This window comes from Rhinopithecus bieti, unplaced genomic scaffold (assembly GCF_001698545.2).
Source record: "Rhinopithecus bieti isolate Rb0 unplaced genomic scaffold, ASM169854v2 scaffold_13014, whole genome shotgun sequence".
Classification (NCBI taxonomy): Eukaryota; Metazoa; Chordata; class Mammalia; order Primates; family Cercopithecidae; genus Rhinopithecus; species Rhinopithecus bieti.
Genome location: NW_016807364.1, coordinates 765,016 through 791,038, shown reverse-complemented (window position 1 = coordinate 791,038; position 26,023 = coordinate 765,016). Strand labels below are relative to the sequence as shown.

The 26,023-nt window shown below is 36.6% G+C and overlaps 1 protein-coding gene across 1 annotated transcript in view; it reads right to left on the bottom strand.

The window, feature by feature from the left end:
• The window catches only part of TAX1BP1 (Tax1 binding protein 1), an 89,214-nt gene that overhangs the window by 2,228 nt on the left and 60,963 nt on the right, over positions 1-26,023 (bottom strand). The window contains exons 13-15 of the mRNA XM_017881470.1: positions 22,800-22,925; positions 6,477-6,522; positions 5,833-5,981 (exon numbers count right to left, since the gene is read on the bottom strand). Of these exons, the coding sequence (XP_017736959.1) occupies positions 5,833-5,981; positions 6,477-6,522; positions 22,800-22,925 (321 nt within the window). The remainder of the gene's footprint in view (positions 1-5,832; positions 5,982-6,476; positions 6,523-22,799; positions 22,926-26,023) is intronic.

The following is a 26,023-nucleotide window of genomic DNA, read 5'->3' as shown; positions in this document are numbered from 1 at the left end:
TCACTGCAACTCCTGCCTCCTGGGTTCAAGCAATTCTCATGCCTCAGCCTCCTGAGTAGCTGGGATTACAGGTGTGCACCACCATGCCCAGCTGATTTTTTAGTAGAGACAGGGTTTCACCATGTTGGCCAGGCTGATCTCAAACTCCTGGCCTCAAGTGATCCGCCCTCCTCGGTCTCTCAAAGTGCCGGGATTTCAGGCATGAGCCACCACGCTCGGCCCTACTTTCAATATTGTCAGACTGCATTACTGTCTCAAATGTTCTCATTTAATAACTGTATGTTTAATTTACAAGAAAGACAGTCTCTTTGACAAGATACATCCATTGCATGATATACAGAAATTATAATGAAAAACTAATAGAGTATGTGTGAGTTTGTATATGTATATTCTCGGGAACACACAGCAGCAAATCCAACTGGATTAACACATGTTAAAACAAAGCAATGCACTCAACTACAAGCCTCAAAACTCTGCTGTAGAGGAACAAAATCCAAAATTAAATATTTCAGAGGTTGTCAAGTGAGACTTCTAAAAATGTGTGCATCTAGTTTTAATCAGAAAGAAAACACTGATTTGGATTCCCATGGCTGCATCCCAGCAGTCAGTTTTTAGATATCTGTACGTGCTACATCAACAGCCAAACACACAGGCTCATTTCACACTGAAACAAGGCACATCATCTAAATTGCCTATTTCCTTTTTATATCTCAACAGCTGTTAGTTGCTCCATGTCATGAACTAACAGCATATTCCCAAGTGTAGCCGGCACTGATGAAGTCTTTATGTTACTAGGTAGGCATGCTTGCCCCAGAGCTGCTATTAATGGGTCAGTTAAGTCTGTTATGGGAAGGAGCAGCAAAAAAGTATATATGGTGTGAAGTGCAAAGTGAACAAACAAAAGACAAAATGAGTATTTGTGGTACTTAACTATCCTTCTGACAATATTCCCCTCTTGAAAAGTAAAGGAAGAGGTAAAATACTTTTATCTATGAGTCCCATAGGATATAACTGAGCAAAAGGAAAACAGGACAGATAACCTAATGGGGGATTAAATTGGGAGATAAAACAGGAATACTTTATATACTTCAAAAATTCAATCAAGTAACTAAAATCCAGATAGCTTCTTTTTTTTTTTTTTGAGACGGAGTCTCCCTCAGTTGCCCAGGCTGGAGTGCTATGGCGCGATCTCGGCTCACTGCAAGCTCCGCCTCCCGGGTTCACTCCATTCTCCTGCCTCAGCCTCCCAAGTAGCTGGGACTACAGGCGTCCGCCGCCACGCCCAGCTAATTTTTTGCATTTTTTTTTTAAGTAGAGACGGGGTTTCACTGTGTTAGCCAGGATGGTCTCGATCTCCTGACCTCGTGATCCACCTGCCTCGGCCTCCCAAAGTGCTGGGATTACAGGCGTGAACCACCGTGCCCGGCACCAGATAGCTTTTAAGTCTGTAGATACAAAGAAGGAAGATGAGAAAGTAGCTGAATCTGCTGACAGTGAATTCTGATTCTGTGCCAGGTTACTCTAGCTCCCAGATTTAGGCGTCCCAGCAACCATCTCTGAAACACTGAGTATACTTAAATAACTACAAAACAGTGATAAGGAACAAAAGTTTCTCACTCATCTTTGAAAAACAAAAATCCAAAATTATGAAATGTTGAAGAAAATAATGGGAAAGATAAAACGGGGCAGGTCTTGATATTATATTTTTTAGAATTTTTAATTTAAGATAGAATACAATTTTCCAAAGGCCAAAATGTAATGGAACCAAAATCTCATAACCTTCTTTTCCTGTTTTATAATAGCTAACAGCCTACACCAATTTACTGCTTCCGTGAATCAGCTAACAGTAGAGTTTGTAGCTAAGGTTTCAGATTCAGACAACCTGTCAGACATGTTAACCCTGCTCGTTAAATACCTGGAGGGGAAAAAAAGTAGAAGTAATTTATACTTTCTAAGTCATGTATAATTTGGCAATGATAACTCGATTATTCTGTTATCTTCTACCACCTATTACCTAATAAAAGGGGAGAGGAGTTCAAGAGTATAATTCTACATGTTATAACGAGAAACAGTAAGTTCTCATGAAATAAAACATGAACCATCTACTCAGAACATAGACTGAAATCAGAGAGTATGCAGTAAGCACTCTAAGAAGCCAATACATATAATAAAGTCTCTCATGATATTGACAGGCAAAATGATAAGTGAAATCTTCACTTGAGAATACAATTTTTTTTTTTTTTTTTTTGAGATGGAGGTCTCGCTCTTGTTGGCCCGAGGGCTGGAGTGCAGGTCTCTGCCTCCGCGGGTTCACGCCATTCTCCTGCCTCAGCCTCCCCAGTAGCTGGGACTACAGGCACCCGCCGCCACTCCCGGCTAGTTTTTTTTGTTGTTGTTGTATTTTTTAGTAGAGACGGGGTTTCACCGTGTTAGCCAGGATGGTCTCGATCTCCTGACCTCGTGATCCGCCCGTCTTGGCCTCCCAAAGTGCTGGGATTACAGGCTTGAGCCACTGCGCCCAGCCGAGAATACATTTATTCTGTTTTACTCAACAAGCCTGGTTAGTTTCAGAGCCATAGTAGATTAAAAATACTTTAATTGGGAAATGAAGCTATTAGAAGCAGGCTGACTGGCAGTTTAAAAAAAAAAAGCTATTGGGAAAAGAGAAAAGCAAGACAAGAACTCGAAACATCCGATGTTAGGCATTTCACTATTGGTAACAGATCACACAGCCTTACTATGCATCTTAAAAGAATATGACACCATGTAACATTGATTTTTTAAATAAACCTTAATCATCAAGGTTATATTAAATGAAAGCCAGAGAATCATGTATTCTGTTTTAGAAATATTTCTACCTCAAATTATTAAATTATCAGTTTCAGCACTGAAACTTACAAACCCAAAGGGTTTAACAGCACATTTTAAAATATCACCACCTAGTATTTTAGCTAAACTACTAAAATAATCTTGTAAGCAAATTTTATTGAGAATACCGTACTGAAATGTATTTATGAACAATTCCAAATTTTAAGAAAACTTTTCAGAAAACTTTTATTAATATTACTTTAATCCATTTAAAGATCTAAACGGCCGGGCGCGGTGGCTCAAGCCTGTAATCCCAGCACTTTGGGAGGCCGAGACGGGCGGATCACGAGGTGAGGAGATCGAGACCATCCTGGCTAACACGGTGAAACCCCGTCTCTACTAAAAAAATACAAAATCTAGCCGGGCGAGGTGGCGGGTGCCTGTAGTCCCAGCTACTGGGGAGGCTGAGGCAGGAGAATGGCGTAAACCCGGGAGGCGGAGCTTGCAGTGAGCTGAGACCCGGCCACCGCACTCCAGCCCGGGCGACAGAGCGAGACTCCGTCTCAAAAAAAAAAAAAAAAAAAGATGGTACAAAAGCAATACACATTCAGTACATTCCTCAACTTATGATAGAGTTATGTTCCAATGAACCCACTGTAAGCTGAAAATATCCTTCAAGTCGAAAACACATATTCAACTTATGATGGGTTTATCAGGATGTAACACCATTGTAAGTTGAGGAGCATGTGGATTTGTCATATACCACGTAAACAACTACAATCGCTGGAGACGGCTCACAGATTCAACTTTGAATAGTGCTACCCATTCCTTTCAATGTCATCTTATCTTTGAGATGCTGGTGTTGGCAGCTGCTGTGATATAAAGTAAGTGCCACATTGTGAAAATCAATGAGAAACAGGAAATGAAGGTGGCTTGTCCAATCTGATTCTAAGGCTTGAGGAGTTGTATAGTGGCCAATAGTCACACACATCCCATTAGTAACTACTTATTTAGGAATGAAATAAACACATTAATTTTCTTTCAATTTACGTGTAGTTTTTTTTTTTTTTAATAGTCACTAAATTTGTTAGAAGACAAATACTTAACTGTCAGTAAGTCCTTACTTAACATCATAGAGCAATTCTTTGGAACTGCAACTTTAAACGAAAGGACTTACAGCAGGTTGAAAGAAATAACATCATTTATTTTGTCGGTTCATTATAACGCTGATGAGGGAAAAAACTAGTTTTGTTATACATCATTTGGTTTAAAGTCACAATTTCCAGTAACTTATATATGACATTAAGTGAGGACTTACTGTATTTCTTTTGGCGTAGGGGTTACTGTGAAAAAAACATTACTGACATGCTAAGGGTGCCATGAACTAAGAAAGTAGGAAAACCTCTGGTTTAGTCCATTTGACAGGGAGCTAAGACCACAGCTTTTATAGCCAATCTCATGAGGTTCAATCCTGTCTCTACCTACAGCAGCTATGTGATTTGGGGCAAGCTAATCTGTCTCTCAGTTTCCTCCATTATAAAGTTGTGACAGGACTGCTATAAAGAACTGCTATGAAGAACCAATAAGTGACTCTATCTAAAGAGCTCAGCATTAATGGCAAAGAGGGGTATAGAAATGTTTGCTGCTGTCATAATTATGATGTTAAAGTTAGGTAAATGGGAGCCACAAAAGGTTTTTGATCTGACAACTGACCACAGTTTCTGGTGCAGAAGAGAGGAGACATGGCAGGTCTAGGCACCAGGGTAGGCTGAAAGAGTAGGTAGGTCACCTCAACCCTGACTCAAAAGTGCTGGGGCCTGTGGCTATTAATCACTCTCAGGACAGAGAAACAGAAAGAAAGAACAAGTCAATTCAAATTTGCTTTCCATATTCTTACTAAACTTACTTACTAAAACACTTCATTTGCAAGTTATTTTTTATTGTTGTAATGACAATAATTTTTTTTAATTCTGAATACACATAATTACTTTCTAATGTGAAAAATCTTCTGACTGCAAAATAAAGTTACTCAAGGTGTGCATATTAAAAGTCCTCCATCTCATTACCAAATCTAAGCATGTCAGCAAATGAGCACAAGACTCTAACACTGCTTCTCATGGGTTTGCAGGAGGGCAAAGCACACAGATCAGAAAGAACATTCTGCTAATTAAACTGAAGCAGATGACTACAGAAGAGAAAGTCTTGTCACATGTAACATCTGTGCCAAGAATGATCAGATTAAATATGCAAAATGTGAGGTAAAGGTGTGAAAAAGCAGTAAGATGATACTCTAGACCTTAAATAGGCTACAAAAGTTCTGACAGTTTTCCTAATTATTCCCAGTAATGGACATAAGAGGCCAAAAGGCAGGAGGGAGAAATACATTTTTCTCCATTATGGGTGTTGAGCACTAGGGCTAAAATCATGCCTGTCTGAACACTGATCAGTTTCTGCAAAGGTTAATAGCAATTAAATGCAGCAAACTAGATTAAATAAGAAACAGGTCATGATACCACTGTACTTGCAAAGAGCACGATAAAGCATTTCTTTTAAATTCATCTTAATGCACAGGAAATCCAAAAAGAGCTTCTATGAAGAAAAGAAACTATTATCCAAAAAGAGCTGCTGTAAGAAAACATAATATTGCCATTAACACTTTGCTGCTTCAAGCCTGGTACATCTATAATCAAAAGAAGATAGTAAGTTACTTAGTGATGTTTAAGATTAAACTATCTGATAACTACAATATTCTGAGATTAGTCCCTAAACTTAATCTTTTACTTTAGTATATAACTCCTAAAGTGTAAGTCTGAAGCACACTGGTGGATTTTTTTCTAATTTAAATACAAGCAGGTTTTTCCAAAAATCAAGTAGGCAACTGTGTGCAGGCACAAGTACACACTTTCCTTCCACACACACACATGCACACACAAAGATACACATATGCACACACACCCTTAACTCTCTATATAAGCTAAAAAAATAAAAAAGGGACAGGCTCACACAATGAAAATTCAAAATTACTTTGCTATCCTCAGGGTCCTCTAAGCCATCAGGTCGACTAAGGTTTCGAGCAGGCTGGCTGCAGACAACATTGTCTTCCAGTCCCCAAGCGGGGACTCTCACAGGTGGCCTTTGTATTTCATCTGGGTAAAAAGCACCATCTGCTCCATCTGCAATAAAATTTTTGGAAGGGTACAGTGAAACCGGTTACTAAAATTAACATCTGTATGTATAGATATGATGAACAGTATATAAAGAACCACTTTGGTACATGAAAAAAATAGATGTTTTTATTTTTAACCCAGGTGATTTTTTAAATTGTGAGCTATATGTAATAAGCAAATAAACTACTCATCTCATGATGCATCACTTATAGATGAGGCCAGTTACAGTGTTAAATAATAAAACTGCTAATTATACAAATAAAATAATGTTTGTATTGGAGTTGATTACACCAGCAGTTTGCTAATCCATGAAAATATAAACCATAAAAAACTCTCCAGATGCAGCTAACCCCAAACCAAAAATACTGTAATAACCTCTTGTTTCCTGAGATGCATAAGGATTACCATATTGCAGAACTGGTTGTGCATTTGATAGTGTGAGAACATAACCATTTTGCTCTGAGCATGTGTTGAGACATTGAGGACTCTGGAAATTCTGACCTTCCATTTTCCTTTCTGCTTGATTTTCTAGACTCCTTTTAAGTTCCTAAAATTAACAAAAACAAAGATGAATAAGCAAAGCAATAAAATATTTCATAAGTACAGCAGTATTAAACATTTAGTCAAAATATAACAATAAAATTATTTCCTATTATGAAGTTGGAATGCAATTGGAAATAGTTAGAAAAGCTGGCTCTCAACTTCTCATAAATGTATCCTCCACATATAACAAAATCAGAAAGCAGGATAAAGCCAATGTATTTTCAAATTTATTTGTGCCAACAAAAGTATATCATTCTCACTGAGTTAATTTGGGGTAAACTGTGAATCTCTTACAACTTAGCTATGAATAAAATTCTTTTTTTTTTTTTTTTTTTTTGAGACACAGTTTTGCCCAGGCTGAGGTGCAATGGTGTAATCTTGGCTCACTCCAACCTCTGCCTCCTGGGTTCAAGCGATTCTCCTGCCTCAGCCTCCTGAGTAGCTGGGATTACAGGTGCGCACTATCATGCCTGGCTAATTTTTGTATTTTCAGTAGAGACGGGGTTTCACCATGTTGGTCAGGCTGGTCTTGAACTCCTGACCTCGTGATCCACCCACTTCGGCCTCCCAAAGTGCTGGGATTACAGGCATGAGCCATCATGCCTGGCCAAAAAGTCTCCTTAAAAAAAGAAAATGTGAATTCTATCATTTAAGTTTTTTTTTTTATAAAAGTGTGTCCTGTATAAACTCTTTCAAAATACAAAGAAACATTTCCTAACTTGTTTTACAGAGCCAGTATTATTCTGATACCAAAAACAAGGATTTCACAAAAAAAACTAGAGACCTTATCCCTCATAAATATTGATGCAAAAGCCTTAGCTTATAGCAAGTCAAACCCAATATTAAAAAATAAAACATGATCAAATGGGCTTTATCACAAAAAAAAGTCACTTCAGCATCCAAAAACCAAATGCAGTTCAACATCCAAAAACCAATAAATGTAATTTACCTTTTAATAAAGGAGAAAAAGAAATATGATCATTTCAATTGATGCAGAAGAAATATTTTACAAAATCCAAGTCATGATTTTTTTTAAATCTCAGAAACTAAAGAATAAAAAGGAACCTTTTTAACCTCGTAAAAGGCACCCTAAAAAAACCTGTGACCCTTAATGGTGAAAAACTAAATGATTCTACTGAAGATCATAATGAGATCCAATAATAATAAGGCAATGATGTCTGCTCTCAACACTTCCATTCAAAATAGCCAGTGGATCAACGCAAAATTAAGGTAGATTGGAAAGGAAGAAGTAAAGCAATCTTTATTCACAATGGTATGAGGATGAATATGAAATATCCCAAAAAATCTATAAAAACTAGGAAAATGGCCGGGCACAGTGGCTCATGCCTGTAATCCCAGCACTCTGGGAGCCCAAGGCAGGTGGATCATAAGGTTAGGAGATCGAGACCATCCTGGCTAACACGGTAAAATCCCGTCTCTACTAAAAATACAAAAAAATTAGCCAACCGTGGTGGCACACGCCTGTAGTCCCAGCTACTCAGGAGGCTGAGGCAGGAAGAATTGCTTGAACCTGGGAGGTAGAGGTTACAGTGAGCCAAGATCACGCCATTGCACTCCAGCCTAGGTGACAGAGTGAGACTCCATCTCAAAAAAAAACTAGGGTTTTTTTTTTTGTAAAATGAGCGTAAATAATTTAGTCAGGTTGCGGTATACAAGATCAATATGTAAAATCAATTGTATTTCTACATACAACAAATAATTGGAAAATGATATTTTTAGTAATTCTACTTAGAGTAAAATCAATAAATAAAATGTTTAGTAATAAATATACAAAAGATGTGCAAAGCCTATACACTAAACAAAATAATGCATTAAAAAGAGCATAAACAAATGGAGACATATAACATGTTCATGGACTAGAAAACTTAGTATTTTTACACTATTAATTCCCCCCAAATTAACTAGAGTTACAATGCAATGCCTATAAAATCCCAGTAGGCTTTTGTACACATTGACAAAATAATTCTAAAATGTACACAGAAATACAAAGGTCCTGTAATAGCCCATATGTAAACAGCAGAACAGGCTGGACATGGTGGCTTATGCTTGTAACTCCAGGGCTACTGAGAAATAGGAGATATATTTAGAACAAGACAGGCATTCAAAAGATATCCTTCAACTCTTGCCATAACTGAAAACCCCAGAGATGCTACTGTAGTCATTCAAGACTGGCATGTGACTACAGAAAAAAAAGAAAGGTTAAATCCAAGAAACATTTCAAACATGATTCAAAAGAAAGAAAAAAAAAAAGGGCCAGGTGCGGTGGCTCATGCCTGTAATCCTAGCACTTTAGGAGGCCGAGGTGGGTGGATCATGAGGTGTTATTTCTTTCAACCTGCTGTAAGTCCTTTCACTTAAAGTTGCAGTTTCTAACAACTGCCCTATGATGTTAAGTAAGGACTTACTTACTGACTGTTAAGTATTTGTCTTCTAACAAATTTAGTGACCATTAAAAAAAAAACTACACATGAATTGAAAACAAAGTATTGTGTTTATTTCATTCCTAAATAAGTAGTTACTAATGGGATGTGTGTGACTATTGGCCACTGTACAATCCCTCAGGCCTTAGAATCAGATTGGACAAGCCACCTTCATTTCCTGTTTCTCAATGATTTTCACAATGTGGCACTTGGGAGGCCGAAGCAGGAGGATTGCCTGTTTGAGACAAGCCTGGACAACATAGTGAGACCCTATCTCAATAAAACATTTTACAATGGCCAGGCACAGTGGCTCATGCCTGTAATCCCAGTACTTGGGTGGCTGTGGGTGGATCACTTGAGCCCAGCCTGGGCAACATGGCAAAACCCTTACTCTACGTGAAATACAAAAATTAGCTTGGTGTGATGGCATGTGCCTATAGTCTGAGCTACTCAGAAACCTGAGGTGGGAGGATCACCTGAGTCTGGGAGGTCAAGGCTGCAGTGAGCCATGATGGCACCACTGCACTACAGCCTGGGTGACAGAGTAAGACCCTGTCTCAGGAAAAAAAAAGAAAAGAAAACAAGAAAAACATTAGCCAGGTACAGTGGCACATGCCTGTAGTCCAGCTATTTCAGAGGCTGAGGCAGGAGGATCACTTGAGCTCAAGAGATCGAGGCTGCAGTGAACCATGATCAAGCCACTCACTTCAGCCTGGAAGACGGGGGGAGACGCCGTCTTTAAGGGGAAAAAAAAAAAGAAAAGGGAGAACAAAGCTGGGGGACTTATGCAACCTGATTTCAAGATGTATTATAAAGCTACAGTAAACAAGACAGTAGAGTATTGGCATAAGAAAATAGATAAGGAGTTGGCAATCTTTTTCTGCAAAGGGCCAAACAGTAGATATTTTCACCTTTGTGGGCCACACAGTCTCCGTTGCAACTACTGAAATCTGTCTCTGCAGTTGCAGTCATAGATGATACCTACACGAATGGGCATGGCCATGTGCTAATAAAGTTTTATTTATATAAAGCCAGATTTAGCACATAGGCCTTAGTTTTCTGACCCTTGGTAAAAATCAATAAAATAGAAGATAGATTCTGAAAGTAAACCCATACTTATAGAGTATTTTCAACATTTAAAATACCTCAAGATGTAGAGGAAATTCTATGGAGGAAAAGGATGGTCTTTTCAACATGATGTTTCAAAACTGGGTATTTATAAACAAAATAAACTTTGACTACATATCATATCATATAAAAAATAAATAGATCAAAAATCTAAAGTAAGAGAGCTAAAACTACAAACCTTTTGGAAGAAAAAAATAGAGTATCTTCATAACTTTGATTTAGGCAAAAATTTAAGATAGGACGAACAGCATGAATCATTAAGACAAATACTGATAAATTGGACTACCTCAAAATTCAGGGCTTTTGCTCTTCAAAAGATAATGTTGTAAAAAAAAGAAAAAACAAACCACAGACTGGAAGAAAACAACATCAAAATATCTGACAAAGGAATTATATCTGGGATATATAAAGAACTGTCGCAACCAAAGATGACAGACAGCACAATAAAAAAATAGATTTGAACAGAAACTTCACAAAGGAATAGGTACAAATGGCCTGTAAGCACATGAAAAGATGCTCAGCATCACTAGTTACCAGGGAAATTAAAACTAAAATCCACAACGAGGTAACACTAATACACCCAGTAGGATGACTAAAATTAAAGACTGACAAAAATACCAAGTGCTGGTGAGGATATGGAGCAGCTGGAATGCTCATACACTGCCAGTGGGAATACAAAATGGTACAGCCACTTTGGAAAACAATTCGGCTGTTTCATTAAACACATACACTTACCATATAAGCCCGCAATTCCACTCCTAGGTATCTACCCAAGAAAAACGAAAACATATGTCCACAAAAAGACTTGTGTAAGAATGTTCATAGCAGTATTATTTGTAATAGCAAAATATCAGAAATAATTTAAATATCCATCAGTTGGTAAGAGGATTAATGTCTATCAACTAATGAATGGATAAATTCTGTATTATTGCAATTACATGAAATGCTGGAAGCCATAAAACAACAGCGACAGAAAGCAGACCAGAGGTTTTCTAGGACGGGGGGTAGCGGGAGGGGATGACTGCAAATGAGCAAGATGGTACTTTGTGCAGTAATGGAAATGTTACACTGCTTGGGTGAAATGGTAGTTACAGAACTACATGCATTTGCCAAAAGTCATCAAACTGTATTTAAATGAACAGATTCTATTACATGTAAACTGCACCTTAACAGAGCTGTTAAAAAAAAAAAAAAAGGCAACCAGAGGCCTTATTAACAAAGGATATAAGAATGAAAATTTAGTCTGGAAAGTTTAGCTGCTTTTGCTGCTTTTCATTTCTTGGGGTAGAGATGAGACTCTAAGTTAACACATTTTACCTATATAAATGATCCAAAAAATGGACTAAGTAACCTTAAAATGAAAGTCATCATCAAGAGCAAAACTGGCAAACATTAAGAAAAATGCAAGTCAACTTAGGTTTGGTAAGAGATGGAGGAATTAAACGTTCTTTCTAAGCAAGTCCATTCATAAACACATGTCCATGTATCAACTCTGCCAGGTACTGTGTAAAACCGTGAGGTTAAGATGGCATTCCTGCCTTTCAATCACTCATTATTTTATTGTAAAAATAGGACTTGTGAAATTTTAAGCAAAAAAAGAAAATACTCATTCAAGATACCTAGCACACCATTGATTACATAACAGGTAGCGTACTAGGAACTAGAGATACAAAGATTAACTGGAAATGGATTTTGCCTGCAAGGAATTCAGTCTAATAAAAGGTACAACTCTAGATAAATAATTAACAACTAATTGTGATAAGTGGACTAGTATAGAGATGAAGGTAAAATGCAACGTATCAAAATGGAAACACTGTATACTAGGAAGAGACTATAGAGAAGAGCCATTTGAGATGGATCCTCAGGAATTTTCACCAAGCAGATGAAAAGCATTATAGACATAAAGTAAATAAAAGGATACAGAAGAGATGAGAAAGAATAATATATTCAGGCTTGGTAAATGAATAATATGACTAGAGCAAAGGATACATATTAAGAGTAACAGGAGCCAGGAATGGTGGCTCACACCCATATTCCCAGCACTTTGGGAGGGAAGATCACCTGAGCCCAGGAGTTGGAGAGCAACAGAGCAAGGCAAGACCCTATCTCAGGTAGGAGATATAGCTGAAAAGACAAGTTGGAGGTCAGATGTGTCAAATCTGTCATACAATTTACTACAATGGACCTTCAGGTTTCTGAACAATAACAACAGGTAAAAATGGTCCTTGGTAAGGTTAATCTAGCAAAACAATAATGGGCATACGCAAACAAGAAGCAAATTAGTAGGAAGGCAGCACAGCATGGTAGACTGGAATCAGGCTGACCTAGATTTGATCATCAGATCAGCACTAATAACCCTAAGGAATTTATCTTTTCTTTTGAGACGGAGTCTCGCTGTCACCCAGGCTGGAGTACAGTGGCCCGATCTCAGCTCACTGTAAGCTCCGCCTCCCGGGTTCACGCCATTCTCCTGCCTCAGCCTCCCGAGCAGCTGGGACCACAGGCGCCGGCCACTACGCCCAGCTAGTTTTGTATTTTTTAGTAGAGACGGGGTTTCACCATGTTAGCCAGGATGGTCTCGATCTCCTGACCTCGTGATCCGCCCGTCTCGGCCTCCCAAAGTGCTGGGATTACAGGAATTTATCTTTTCTAAGCCTTACAGGGCTATTGAGAAATAGGAGATACATTTAGAACAAGACAGGCATTCAAAAGATATCCTTCATCTCTTGCCATGACTAAAAACCCCAGAGATGCTACTGTAGTCATTCAAGACTGACATGTGACTGTAGAAAAAAAAGAAAGGTTAAATCCAAGAAATATTTCAAACACGATTCAAAAGAAATCGTGCAGTGGCTCACGCCTGTAATCCCAGCACTCTGGGAGGCCGATGCGGGCAGATCATGAGGTCAGGAGATCAAGACCATACTGGCTAACACGGTGAAACCTTGTCTCTACTAAAAAAATACAAAAAATTAGCCCGGCATGATGGCACACACCTGTAGTCCCAGCTACCCAGGAGGCTGAGGCAGGAGAATCGCTTGAACCCAGGAGGCAGAGGTTGCAGTGAGCCAAGATCGTTCCACTGCACTCCAGTCTGGGTGATAGAGCAAGATTCTCCGTCTCAACAAAAAAAAAAAAAAAACAAAACAAAAAAGGCACAAAAGTAGTTAAGAGATAATAAAATACTTCCAAATCTTCCATTTGTTTTGAATTACATTTGTTGTTGCCTTACGCAAAAAGAAGTAGAGTTTAAATTCTTCCGTAAGCAAATAACATACTACTGAAATACAGTCAAGGGTTTCATCAAAAGATTTATGCTGCATTGGTACAGTCAAGCAACTTTATAGAGAGTTCCAACCTAATAGGGAGTTTAATCTAATATGCCTACTCTACCATCAAAGATACAATAAATCCCTTGCAAATAGAATTCAGGGTAAGAATAGGATTGGTGACAAGTAGCTTTGATTCCTCATGGGGGAGAGAGAATGCATGAACATGGACAAGATAGTTAAGGTTAGGTTCTTTTGCAAATCAGAAGACTGAACTCCCCCCTCCAAAACATAATACCTGGACTTAGAGTAAGGTTCTTAAACTTGCATTCATTCACAACGCCCCTCAAAGGGTCCATGTTTAGAATTCAGGAGGTCCATGAACTTACATGGGCAAAAACATTGTATCTATTCACTAACTTCTAACTAAAATTTAGGATTTTCTTCCATTAGGAATGTAGGCCAAAGAACACAATAATGGTTGTAGTGCCTGCAACTTGGCCACCTACAGAAATCAAATAGATTTGTTTCATATTACATTTGTTGCAGTCATCTCAAAATAGCCTTGATATTCATCACCACTTCAAAATCATGGTCATTATCGGACATGCTGCTAAATCTTCCATTTGTTTCTAATTACTTTTGTTGTAGCCATCTCAAAATAGCCTTTCTATTCATCACCGCTTCAAAATTATAGTCATTATTAGACATGCTATTAAATCTTATTTAACATTTAAAAGAACACGCACATAGTCTACTATCACATATATCACAAATTTGTCTTAATATTTTGATAACCATAATAATGCGTTTCCTTTGTGATTCTACACATTTTGCTGTACTCATTCTAAATCATTTTCTGAAAACAGACTTCGTCAAAATATCAAAGGGTACTAGAGACAAAATGGTCAAGAATCCCTGGGGATCTCTCCTACTGACAAGGGCATGGAAAACATGAGTGTAGCTATCTTAACTGAGCAAAACAATATTAACTGCTGACTCATAATTTTCCTAAAAGAGAAAGCCACCACAGTTTAAGAAACAGATTTTGTCAGAAGTAGTCATCTCTTACTGTTCCAGCTCCCAGGAACAAGTCTGTTTAGTTGGTTGCCTTTGCCAGGGTGCCTAAATACTTTTTTTCTTCAGTACCCAAAATGGCTCACAGTGACCCCAGTTTTACAAATTATTTGACAAGTTAAGGATGTTTCTGATATTCCCAACTGGTAAACAGGAGAAATAATATATTCCTCTTCTCTGCCATTACGGGGATGCTCTGAGAATAAGGGAGCACGGAGAGTACACCATGGGACAACTAAATATGTAAATGTTACACTCTCCACCCCATCCGCCAAAAAATGAAACAAATGTTGAACTCTAGTTAGATGTGCTTTTCACAGTGTTATGGGTTAGCAATTCTGAAACTATTTTCTGTGTATTCAACACTTGAGTAAATATATCAAGGAAACTGAGACCAGGTTCCTAGTCTAATTAGAAAAGGAAGTTATATTATGGAAAGAGAGAAAACTAGAATTTATGCTGTAGTTTTAGACTACAATTGGAGGTATAAGTATTTACTCATGGGTTGTGTGTGTGTGTGTGTGTGTGTGTGTGTGTGCGCGTGTGTGTGTGTGTGTTGCTATTTTTTAATATAAAGAGAGGGGGTGAAACGTATTTTCTAGCTGTCTGCTAAGGACTATGAATCAATGAGGGCACACCTACAGCCCAGATCTTGGTTTCTAAACTACATTCACCAGCAAATGGAATGGGGCTCCTCGGACAAAAGACTGATTCCAGGCTGGGGCAGGAAAATAACAAGATGAGCCTGGAACATCTTTCTGCACCAGAAAGTAATAAGTGCTCAAAGAATAATGAAAGACATAATAAAAAGCCACAGGAGCTAGTTTGCAGGGGCCCTTATTAGTTAAATATGATACAAACTGAGTATCAAAATGATTATAAAAATAGACTGTAACCCACTGAATAAAACAGGAATCCACGAGTCTACAATGATAAAAATCAATGAATAAATAAACAAATTAGGGGGAAAGAAAAGATAGCTCTTTCTTACAGAAAAATTCTAATCAATATAGAAGGAATGATGGAGTTAAAAGATCATTAATAGATATTAAAATACCAGGTGAAAGTTTGATAAAGAATAAGATATTTACATGGTCTCAAAGTATCTCCCTACAAATTATTTATTAATTACAAAGGGAAAACATTAATTTTACATCAGTAAAACCTGGTGGACAATACCTTAACCAAATAACGAAAGATCACCAGTATTGAGAAGGATATTTAAATTCTGTAGTATTCCTGGCAAAATTCATAACCTAAGTTTCATCATGATGAAATATTAAACCAAAATTAATATTATATTAAATAACTGGCCCATATTTTTCAAAAATGTCAAGGTTAAGAAAGGCTATAAAGTTGTTCCAGATAAAGGAAAACTAAACACATGACAACTAAATGCAATGTATGATCATGGATTAGATCAGGGAAGAAAAGACTATTAACAATAAACAAAGTACTAAGGATACAATTTTAATATGTATTGTAGGTTAGATGATAATACTGTGTCAGTGTTAAACTTCCTAAATCTGTTAACTGTAACATGGCTGAAAGAACATCCTTGTACTGAGGATACAATATGCAGGGACTCTTATGTCTTCACCTCCAGTTACTGTCAAATGGTGGGGAAAGAATATATATGAGGGTTCACTATACTATTTTTTCAACTTGAGTTTGAAATTACATAAAATTAAAAGCTACAAAAGTTCAAGAGCCCCACATTCAAAACAATAACCAGTTACTACATACAATGAAAGAGAAAATCCCATTTTCAAAAGGAAAAACAAAAATACTTAGGAATAAACTTTAAGAAGAATTCTTCTAAACCCATAGGAAGAAAATTACTTAAAATTCCCGAAAGACACAAAACAGATTTGAACGACACATCCCATATTGCCTATTCTTTATTAAAAAGTAGAAATATCACCAAGATGTTAGTTATCCCTAAATTAATGTATATACTTAATGCAATATCAATAAAAATACCAACAATCATTTCTAGAGCTAGAAAAGTTGGTATTAAAATTGATATGGAAAACTAACCCTTCAAGAGAAAAAAGCTAGAAAACACTGAAAACAAAGAGTTATGAGAAAGGACTAACCCAACCAAATATTAAAATAGACTACAAAGTTCTTACAATTAAAACATCATGGTACTACCATATGAGCAGACAGATCAATGGAACAGTACTCAAAGTACAGAAAGAGACCCAACTGCACATGGAAATCTATTATACAGTAAATTTAGTATCACAAATCACTGACACAAAACCAGCATTTTGATAAATGGATTGAGATAACTAGACAGCAATTTAGAAGGAGATAAACTGAGATTCATTCCTTCTGTGATATCTAGGAATAAATTCTAAATGGATAAGAAATTTTAATGTAAAAAAAAAAAAACTGAAACTGGCTGGGCATGGTGGCTCACACCTGTAATCCCAGCACTTTGGGAGGCTGAGGTAGGTGGATCACCTGAGATCAGGAGTTTGAGACCAGCCTGGCCAACATGGCAAAACCCCGTCTCTAGTAAAAATACAAAAATTAGACACAGGTGTGGTGGCGGGAGCCTGTAATCCCAGCTACTCAGGAGGCTGAGACAGGAGAATCGCTTGAACCCCAAGAGGCAGAGGTTGTAGTGAGCTGAGCTCACGCCACTGTACTGTTGCCTGGGCAACAGAGCAAGACTCCATCTCAAAAAAAAAAAAACTGAAACTGTTTCAGTATTAGAATAAAACACAAGTGAACTCCTCTATAATCTGGGTGTAGGGAATGCTTTCCGTGGAAAATAAAAATTCAAATGCAACCCATCAGTGGTTTTCAAAGTTGAGCATAAATCAGAAACACTTGGAGGGTTTTTGTCAAACACATATTTTGGGGCATCATCTCCAGAGCTGCTGATTCAGCAGGGTCGGAACAGGGCCCAAGAATATGCATTTTGTTGTTGTTGTTGATACAGAGTCTCATTCTGTTGTCCAGGCTGGAGTGCAGTGGCACGATGTCAGCTCACTGCAGCCTCTGCCTCCGGGTTCAAGCAATTCTCTTGCCTCAGCCCCCCAAGTAGCTGGGATTACAGGCGTGAGCCACCATGCCTGGCTAATTTTTGCATTTTTAATAGATTTTATTAAAATAATTTTAATAAAATTAAAATTTTAATTTTGCATTTTTAATAGGTTTCACCATGTTGGCCAGGCTGGTCTCGAGTTCCCAACCTCGGGTGATCCACAAGCCTCAGCCTCCCAAAGTGCTGAGATTATAGGCATAAGCCACAGCACCCGGCAAAGAATATGGATTTCTAACAAGTTTCCAGATGGTGCTGACACTGCTGGTCAAGGCAGTACCACACTTTACACAAAAATAAAGAACATTTACATGGTAAAAGTAAGCATAGTGAGCATTGTCAAAAGTCAAATAAACTGAGAGAAAATCCTTACTACGTATATATCACAGATAAAGGGCTAATATCTCTTAACAGGTGAAAAAAAATATATATATAACAAGGTAAGTAAAACAAACCAAACATCAGAGAATGAGCCAAAGAACTCACAAAAAAGATACGATGTTTAACCTCACTCATAATAGAGATGCAAATTAAAACTACACTAAGATACTATTCCTAATCTATCCCATATGCAAAAATTAGAAAACCTGATTACAATTTATATGGGAAACAGATCCACTTCTCATACATTGCCGGTGGAAACAAAAATAATACAAACTCTATGAAAGGGGATTTGGCAATCTCTAACAAAACTACACATGCATTTACCCTTCAAACCAGCAATCACACTTCCAGCAATAATTACTTTGAAGGTACCACCCCAACACCAGAAAACTGTATCTGCATAGAATCTTTCATTGCAGTATTATTTGTAAAATATTAGAAACTACCTAAATGGACAAATATAGGAGGTTGGTTGAATAAATTATGGTATGTACAATGGAGTACTACACACCTGTTTAAAAAAAAGATGGAGGATTTCTACGAACTTCATATACGGAACAATTTTCAGAATATAGTAGTGTTGAGAAAAAGCATACATAGGTTGAGCATTCCCTGATAAAAAAAAATCCAAAATCTGAAATGTTCCAAACTGAAGCTTTTTGAGCATTGACATGATGCCACAAGTAGAAAATTCCACGTGTGCCACATTATTTTTTCACTGTTATTAATGGTACATAATAATTTTTGCTATTAAGTACTTACGTGTGAATAAGTGTAAGAAAATGATTGCTATCAGTAGCCTGAGGACCTCACTTGTAATTGGCCTCTAAAGTGGGAGCAGTCCTGTGGGACTGAGCCCTTAACCTGTGGGGTCTACGCTAACTCATGGTAGTTAGTATCAGAATTGAACTGAATTGTAGAATACCAGTTTTGGCGTCAGAAAATTGTTACTGGAACAATACCACACAGACATACATAAAGAAGGACAAAGGAAGGTTCTTTCTTACAGTAGAATGCCAAAGAACAAATGTGGAAAAAGTAATAATAGTTGAAAAATCAGAATTTCACAACTATCACAGTAACCCCATACAACCTTGAGGGCTAACTTGCACTTAGAATGGCTCTTTTATGATACATGATTTTGCAACATCGCTGGTCATTTGGAAAACTACTGGTTCACTGAGTTATGTGGATCTTCCAAATGCTGGCAAATTTTGCTATATAACAAAAAAAATACAGTCTAAATATTACACCCATCTCATTAGAAAAGTTTATAAACATTGGAAAGCATCAAGCTCACAGTGGAAGATAACGTTTTCAAAATTCTAGTTTTTGCTTAAAAGCTTAAATATTATCAATGGTGAAAAATATTATCAATTGTTTTCCTTAAAATAACAGGCTCATTTCATTTCACTTTGAGAAAATATCTGCCAAATACCCAAGTCTGAATATAGAAATTGTTCTTTAAAGTAAAAATGGTTTCCATGAAAAAAGAGACTAGTTCAACTCACAACTCAATCACACAAGCACTTTACCTTTATTAACCATCATACTTCATTAGGCGACAAAAGAACTTTAGGGGTACTTTCCGTTTAATCACACAGAATACTAAAAAGACGTGTACCCAAGGGTCAAGCGTCAATAAAATTAACACATTTTACTGTTTTAACATCTTCAGTACAACTGGCTTTTTTTTCTCTGTTGTGAGCACACGGTGGTGATGAATACAATAACTACTAAAGCAGTTTGGTGCCACTGCCTTAATTCATAATAATACACAAGCAGTTTTCCACACTGCTTTCACACAGTGTGAATATAACAGCGGGGAGAAAATCAAATAATGTGGTAGTATTATTATGAAAACCATTTCTTTGCAGGCCCCTGAAAGGGTACTGGGGACCACCAAAAGGACCACAGACCACACTCAGAAATGCTGCACTATAGTGTCTTTTACATTACCAATGTATTGCTCTATGTGACTGTGAGCTTTTGCTGTAAGTCATTAAACAACTTCAAAAATGTTTCCTATTATAAAAGAAAACCAGATAAACATTTCATGTAATTTTCAGAAATTTCACTGTTTTCCTAAATTTGAACATTGTACTGTCACATGAACTTTAAAATGTGTCTCTTCATAAAGTTTTATTATTATTCAGTTTCATATGATACAAATTTTTTTAACTACATTGCTCAATACCTTCTCCCTGGAGAGGTTTTCCAAATGTGAAGTCAGACCACTTATTTCTTTGTCTTTCTCTGCCAATTGAAGCTAAATAAAGAAAGAAATTTCATTATTTTTTTTCATTACCTCTCCCTCCTTGCAACTTTGATATCTGGTTTATACTGCTTTATGAAAATAATTCCTATTACTAAATTCATGTATTTTCCTCAGCTAATTCTTCGACTTCTCTGAATTATTTGTCATTTATTGACCAACTTGCCATGTTCTTAAAACTATTCCTTTGGTTTATGTGAAATTGCATGAATATTTTCTTCATCCCATGCCCTTTTTTGTGTGTTTTTTTCTTCCCAATACAAATATGAGTATTCTCTAAAGTTTCTTCTTTGGCCTCTTCTCTCAATATTCTCTCTGAAAACTCACTTTCTTCCATACCTTCAAATATCACCCCCCTGGGAATAAATCACAAATATTAACTGATGTACCACTTTCTCTTTCCCACGTTCCAAATCTGCCTTTTAAATTGATAGTTAACGTCCCAAGCCTACTTTCATACTGTTAACAGAACTCAATCTCAGACTACACTGTGACTAAAGCTGAGAAACTATATTTGGAATACTCTTCCCTTTTCCTGCTTCTCCACTCTCCAACACTTTCAGTCTCTAAATCATTCATTCATTCAGCAGTCACCCACTGATCACCTATTACAGTTTAAGCATTAATGGATACAAATACAAATAAAATCATTCTTCAATGGTTCTTCCCTAAAGATGTCTTTCACAGCTTTCTCTAGTAGCTATATAATCCATTCAATGGCAGGTGATCAGGGAAGGCACCCAAAAGGAGGTGATCTTTATCAATTCATTTTAAGAATATTTCTACCTGATTTCCTCACCTTCAAACCCTTCCCACCTCTAAACCCTCTTCAATACTGCCAAATTATTTTCAAAAAGACTGTGATTGGGTCTCTTTTCTCCTAGAAAATTCTTAATAGAACTAGCACCGAAATTCCATTTTAGGCCTAAAACCTGGCTTCAAGCTATCATTCAAGCCTAAGCTACTCTATTACAGACACAAGTCCTAATGATCAAGACTGCTCACAGTTCGCAGACTACGTGCTCCATTTCTCAACTCCGAGTGTGTCTTAATGCTCTTCCATCTACATAGAATGCTGCTGCTTCCTTTCCCTAGCTCTGCTTCTCCTCCCCTCCAGTTTGTTCTTTCAAAGGTGTAGTTACTCCATAATGTCTTCCCCCTAAATATTTGATTGGAAACAACTCTAAGGCAATTAAACTTATCATTCATGTGGAGCTTTATCACATTTTGCCTTGTCTGGTCGGTGTTAGTCCATGTCAAAATAGTACAAAATAGGGCAAAAGGAACTAAATAAAAAGCCAAACACATTTACCAGCTACATAATTTTAGATATGCTGTTTGATCTCAATGCTTACTTTTAACACTAATGAAATAAAATTATCTGTTCAGCTTCCCATGGTTTACAGATGATTACCTAGGGTGGTGTGAAAATTTTGTGCACACTACCATTACACTTCTAGCAATCTACTAGATTATAAACTCCTTAAGCATACCACTGTGCCTTATGTGATTGCCCACATATCTAACATAGTACTTTATGTAAAATAGGCTTCAGTAAACATTTACTAAATCATTTTCCTAGTCAATATGCAAAAAATTCTTTTCATATGAATTCACGATTCACACTTAATAGTTAAGGAAGTTGCCAGTTATTGAAAAGAATATCCACAAGGGTCACAGAAATAATAAGCTAATGTATCTTAGTCTGTAATGTCCTACATCTCCAGCCCCTACAGGGAAAAACTAAAGTAATTCTAATTTTAAAATTAGATCACAGGTAGAATTAGCTATGATATTTAAACCATTTAGAATTCCTGGTCTTCAGTCAAAAAAAAAATGTAAATTATATCTATATACATTTCTTAAAATATATTAAATTATACTTTATTCCTTAGAAGAAATACATATTTCTACTTATTAAGTAGCTAGACAGCCTATGTTTTTTGTTTTTTGTTTTTGTTTTTTTTTTTTTTCTAACTTTCTTTTTATTTTTATTTTTAATTGTTTATTTATTTATTTATTTATTTTGAGAAAGAGTCTTGCACTGCCACCCGGGCTGGAGTGTAATGGCATGATCTTGGCTCACTGCAGCCTCTGCCTCTAGGGTTCAAGTGATTCTCCTGCCTCAGCTTCCCGAGTAGCTGGGATTACAGGTGCCCACCACCACGCCTGGCTAATTTTTTGTATTTTTAGTAGAGACAGGGTTTCACTACATTGGCCAGGCTGGTCTCAAACTCCTGACCTCGTGATTCGCCCACCTCAGCCTCCCAAAGTGCTGGGATTACAGGAGTGGGTCACTACACTCAACCATTCTAAAATAATTTTACATAAGCATTCATGTTTGTTTCAAAATGAACAGGAGGATAATGATCACTTTTCACCTTTAAAAATAAATACAATTAAAAGATGTAATTTTAACAGCCATCTGAATCCACAGAATTAAAGCCACAATAGCAACCCAAATGGTATCCATTTTCTCAATTCAAAGTTAATGAACAGTATTCATGTAACTATATAGTACATTTTTACTTGTAGAAAAAACTATCAATTATCCATATTTAAAATGTACATTAGATTGAATAAAATTATACATAACAAATTTTCAAAAGTTTATGCCTTAAGTTTACATACAATGAGTACCAAACTTACTTTATAATTGTCTTGTACTTCAGCTAGTTCAAATTTTACATTTTCAGCAATTTTCACTTGTTCTTTCCATTTCAGCTCCATTTTTGCAAGTTCATCAGCATATTTATTGCATTTTGCTTTCTCATCCTAAATGAAATTAGTATCATTACCAAAAGATTTTAAATCCATGTAGAGTGAAAATCTATAGCCACGTACTTAGATATGGGCTGGGCTGAATGTTTATTATAACACTGTTGTAACAGCATAAAAACTGAACTAATCAAATGTCTATTAATAGACAATTGGATAAATCATTTTCTATCCACACAACGAAATAGTATATATATTTTTAAATAAGGCAGATGTACAAGTTGACAAGAAAAAGTGTTAAGATACATTAATTGAAAATAGCAAGTTGCTAAAAAAGAAGATATAATATAATCCATTTTTGTTTATAAGTTGTTTTACACAGTTATAATATCTATGTTTGTGTTGTATACAAAAATATAAACCAAAATATTAATAGTTCTTATCTCAGGGGATCAGAATGATAGAGGTAATTTTTGCCATCTCTACTTTTCATTTCTGGAACACTACAACATTTCACAGTAAGTATATATTATTTTTGCAAAGGGAGGAAATAATGTCATATGTATAATGCTGTTGTTTCCATACATTGATAAACTCCAGGATTTGTTGACCAAGATAATTTTTAGGTTGACTTCTTATACATTGATCTTCTCTACAACCCAGATTATCATAAAGCAGGAGCTACAAATCATGACAAAAAGGTAATTAGGCCAGTTCCACTTGGAACATTTTGTTCAATGTGAACACCTAAAAATATACTTTGAGCAATTCAATGGAGAGGAAAATCTTTTAAACAAATAATGCTAGGTCAGTTGAATATCCATACCATACATTCCATATCTCATACCATACACAAAAATTAAAATGATTCACAGACCTAAATAGAAAAGCTGATTATAAAACTTCTAGAAGACAACACAGGAGAAAATCTTTATCTCCTTGGATTAGGCAAACCATTCCTTAGAAGGTAAAAAGCATAAAACATAAATGAACTGATAAACTATACTTTTTCAAAATTAAAATTCTGTTTTCTAAAACATCATTAAGGAAATGAAAAGGCAAGCTACAGACTTGGAGAAAATATTCACGTTACCTATATCAGACAAAAGACATATCCAGAAAAAAAGAAATACAACTCAAGGTGAACAACCCAATGTTTAAACTACCAAAAAGATCTGACCACTCACACAAAAAGAGATAAAGAGCAAATAAGCATAAGAAAAGATGCTGAACATCAAGTCATTACAGAAATGCACATTAAAACCACAATGAGCTGTCAGTACACACCCATTAGGCTGGCTATGTAAAATGATACAAACACTTTACAAAACAGTTTGGTAATTTCTTTTTTTTGAGACAGAATCTCACTCTGTCACCCAGGCTGGAGTGCAGTGGCGCAGCCTTGGCTCACTGCAACCTCCACCTCCCAGGTTCAAGTGATTCTCCTGCCCCAGCCTCCTGTGTAACTGGGATTACAGGAGTGCACCACCATGCCCGGCTAATTTTTGTATTTTTAGTGGAGAAGGGGTTTCACCATGTTAGCCAGGCTGGTCACAAACTCCTGACCTCAAGTGATCCTCCCACCTCAGCCTCCCAAAGTGCTGGGATTACAGACATGAGCCACTGCACCCAGCCAGTAATTTCTTATAGAGTTAAACATTCAACTGCTGTATCACCCAGGCAATTCACTCCTAGATATTTACCCAAAAGAAACCAAAAAATCCATATGTCTATAAACAACTTGTAAACAAATGTTCATAAGAATCTTTATTTGTACCAGCCAAAAAACAACCCCAAATACCCATTAAGTGGGGAATGGATAAACAAATGATACAATAAAAAGGAATAAATATAAGCAATAGTATGAATAAATCTCAAATAATCATGCTGAAAGTGGGTGGAAAAAAGTATATATTACATGACTCCATTTTATAAAATTGTCTAAAATGCAGGCTAATTGATAGTGACAGAAAGCAGGCCAATGATTTCCCGGAGATAAGGATAACGAAAGAGATGTGTTGCAAACACGTACCAAAAAAACTGGAAGAGTGATGGCACTGTGGTGATAGTTTCACAATTGTGTATGTCAAAACTGATCCAACTGTATACTTTAGGTATGTATAATTCACTGGATTTCAATTATACCTCAATATGGTTGTTAAAAAAAAAAAAAGCACCCTGAGGAAGGTTTTGCTTGAACATTATTCTACCTTCCTTTCAATACTATTTCTGTAGAAAATCTTGAAATATTCATCCAGAACTGTTTCATCTTTAATGAAAATGTAGTTCAGTCCTACAAACAACTACCCTGAACTCAAAACTGTTCTAATCAACCCTTCTACAAGATTCTCTCAAGCAAAAAAAAAAAAAAAAAAAAATTCATTTTAACTTTGGTTAAAAGATTTTGCTATTTATAACTAACAAAAATATTTTAAATAATTACTGTAAATTAAATTACAGTAACATTAAGCTAATGTGTAAATTTTATTCTATAGCTCTAAACAAGGCCCCTCCCCTCCCCAATGCACACAAAAACACACACAAAAAAGCACATTTAATAAAACAAACAAAAATCACATACACAAACAACACTTTTCCTCTCCATGCCAAATTGATATAAATGAGAAGCATTTTCCCTTTTCCTTTAAATATTCAAGTAGTGAATACTACACCAAGAAGGCTGCAAACCAGAAAAGTCTGAATGATGCTATTTAAAATAATCAAAATAGGCTGGGCACGGTGGCTCACGCCTGTAATCCCAGCACTTTGGGAGGCCGAGGTGAGCAGATTATGAAGTTGGGAGATCGAGACCATCCTGGCTAATGTAGTGAAACCCTGTCTCTACTAAAAATACAAAAAAATAAGCCAGGCGTGGTGGCGGGCGCCTGTAGTCCCAGCTACTTGGGAGGCTGAGACAGGAGAACGGCGTGAACCCAAGAGGCGGAGCTTGCAGTGAGCTGAGATCGCACCACTGCCCTCCAGCCTGAGCGACAGAGTGAGACTCTGTCTCAAAAATAATAGTAATAATAATAATAATGAAAATAAACAACACCATAAGAGACAACTCATGTGGTTCATTCCCTTTTCCACTATGCAAGTCTAATCACTTTAAGATGTAAAAATCTTTGCTATTATAATAGTAATTTATTGTATTA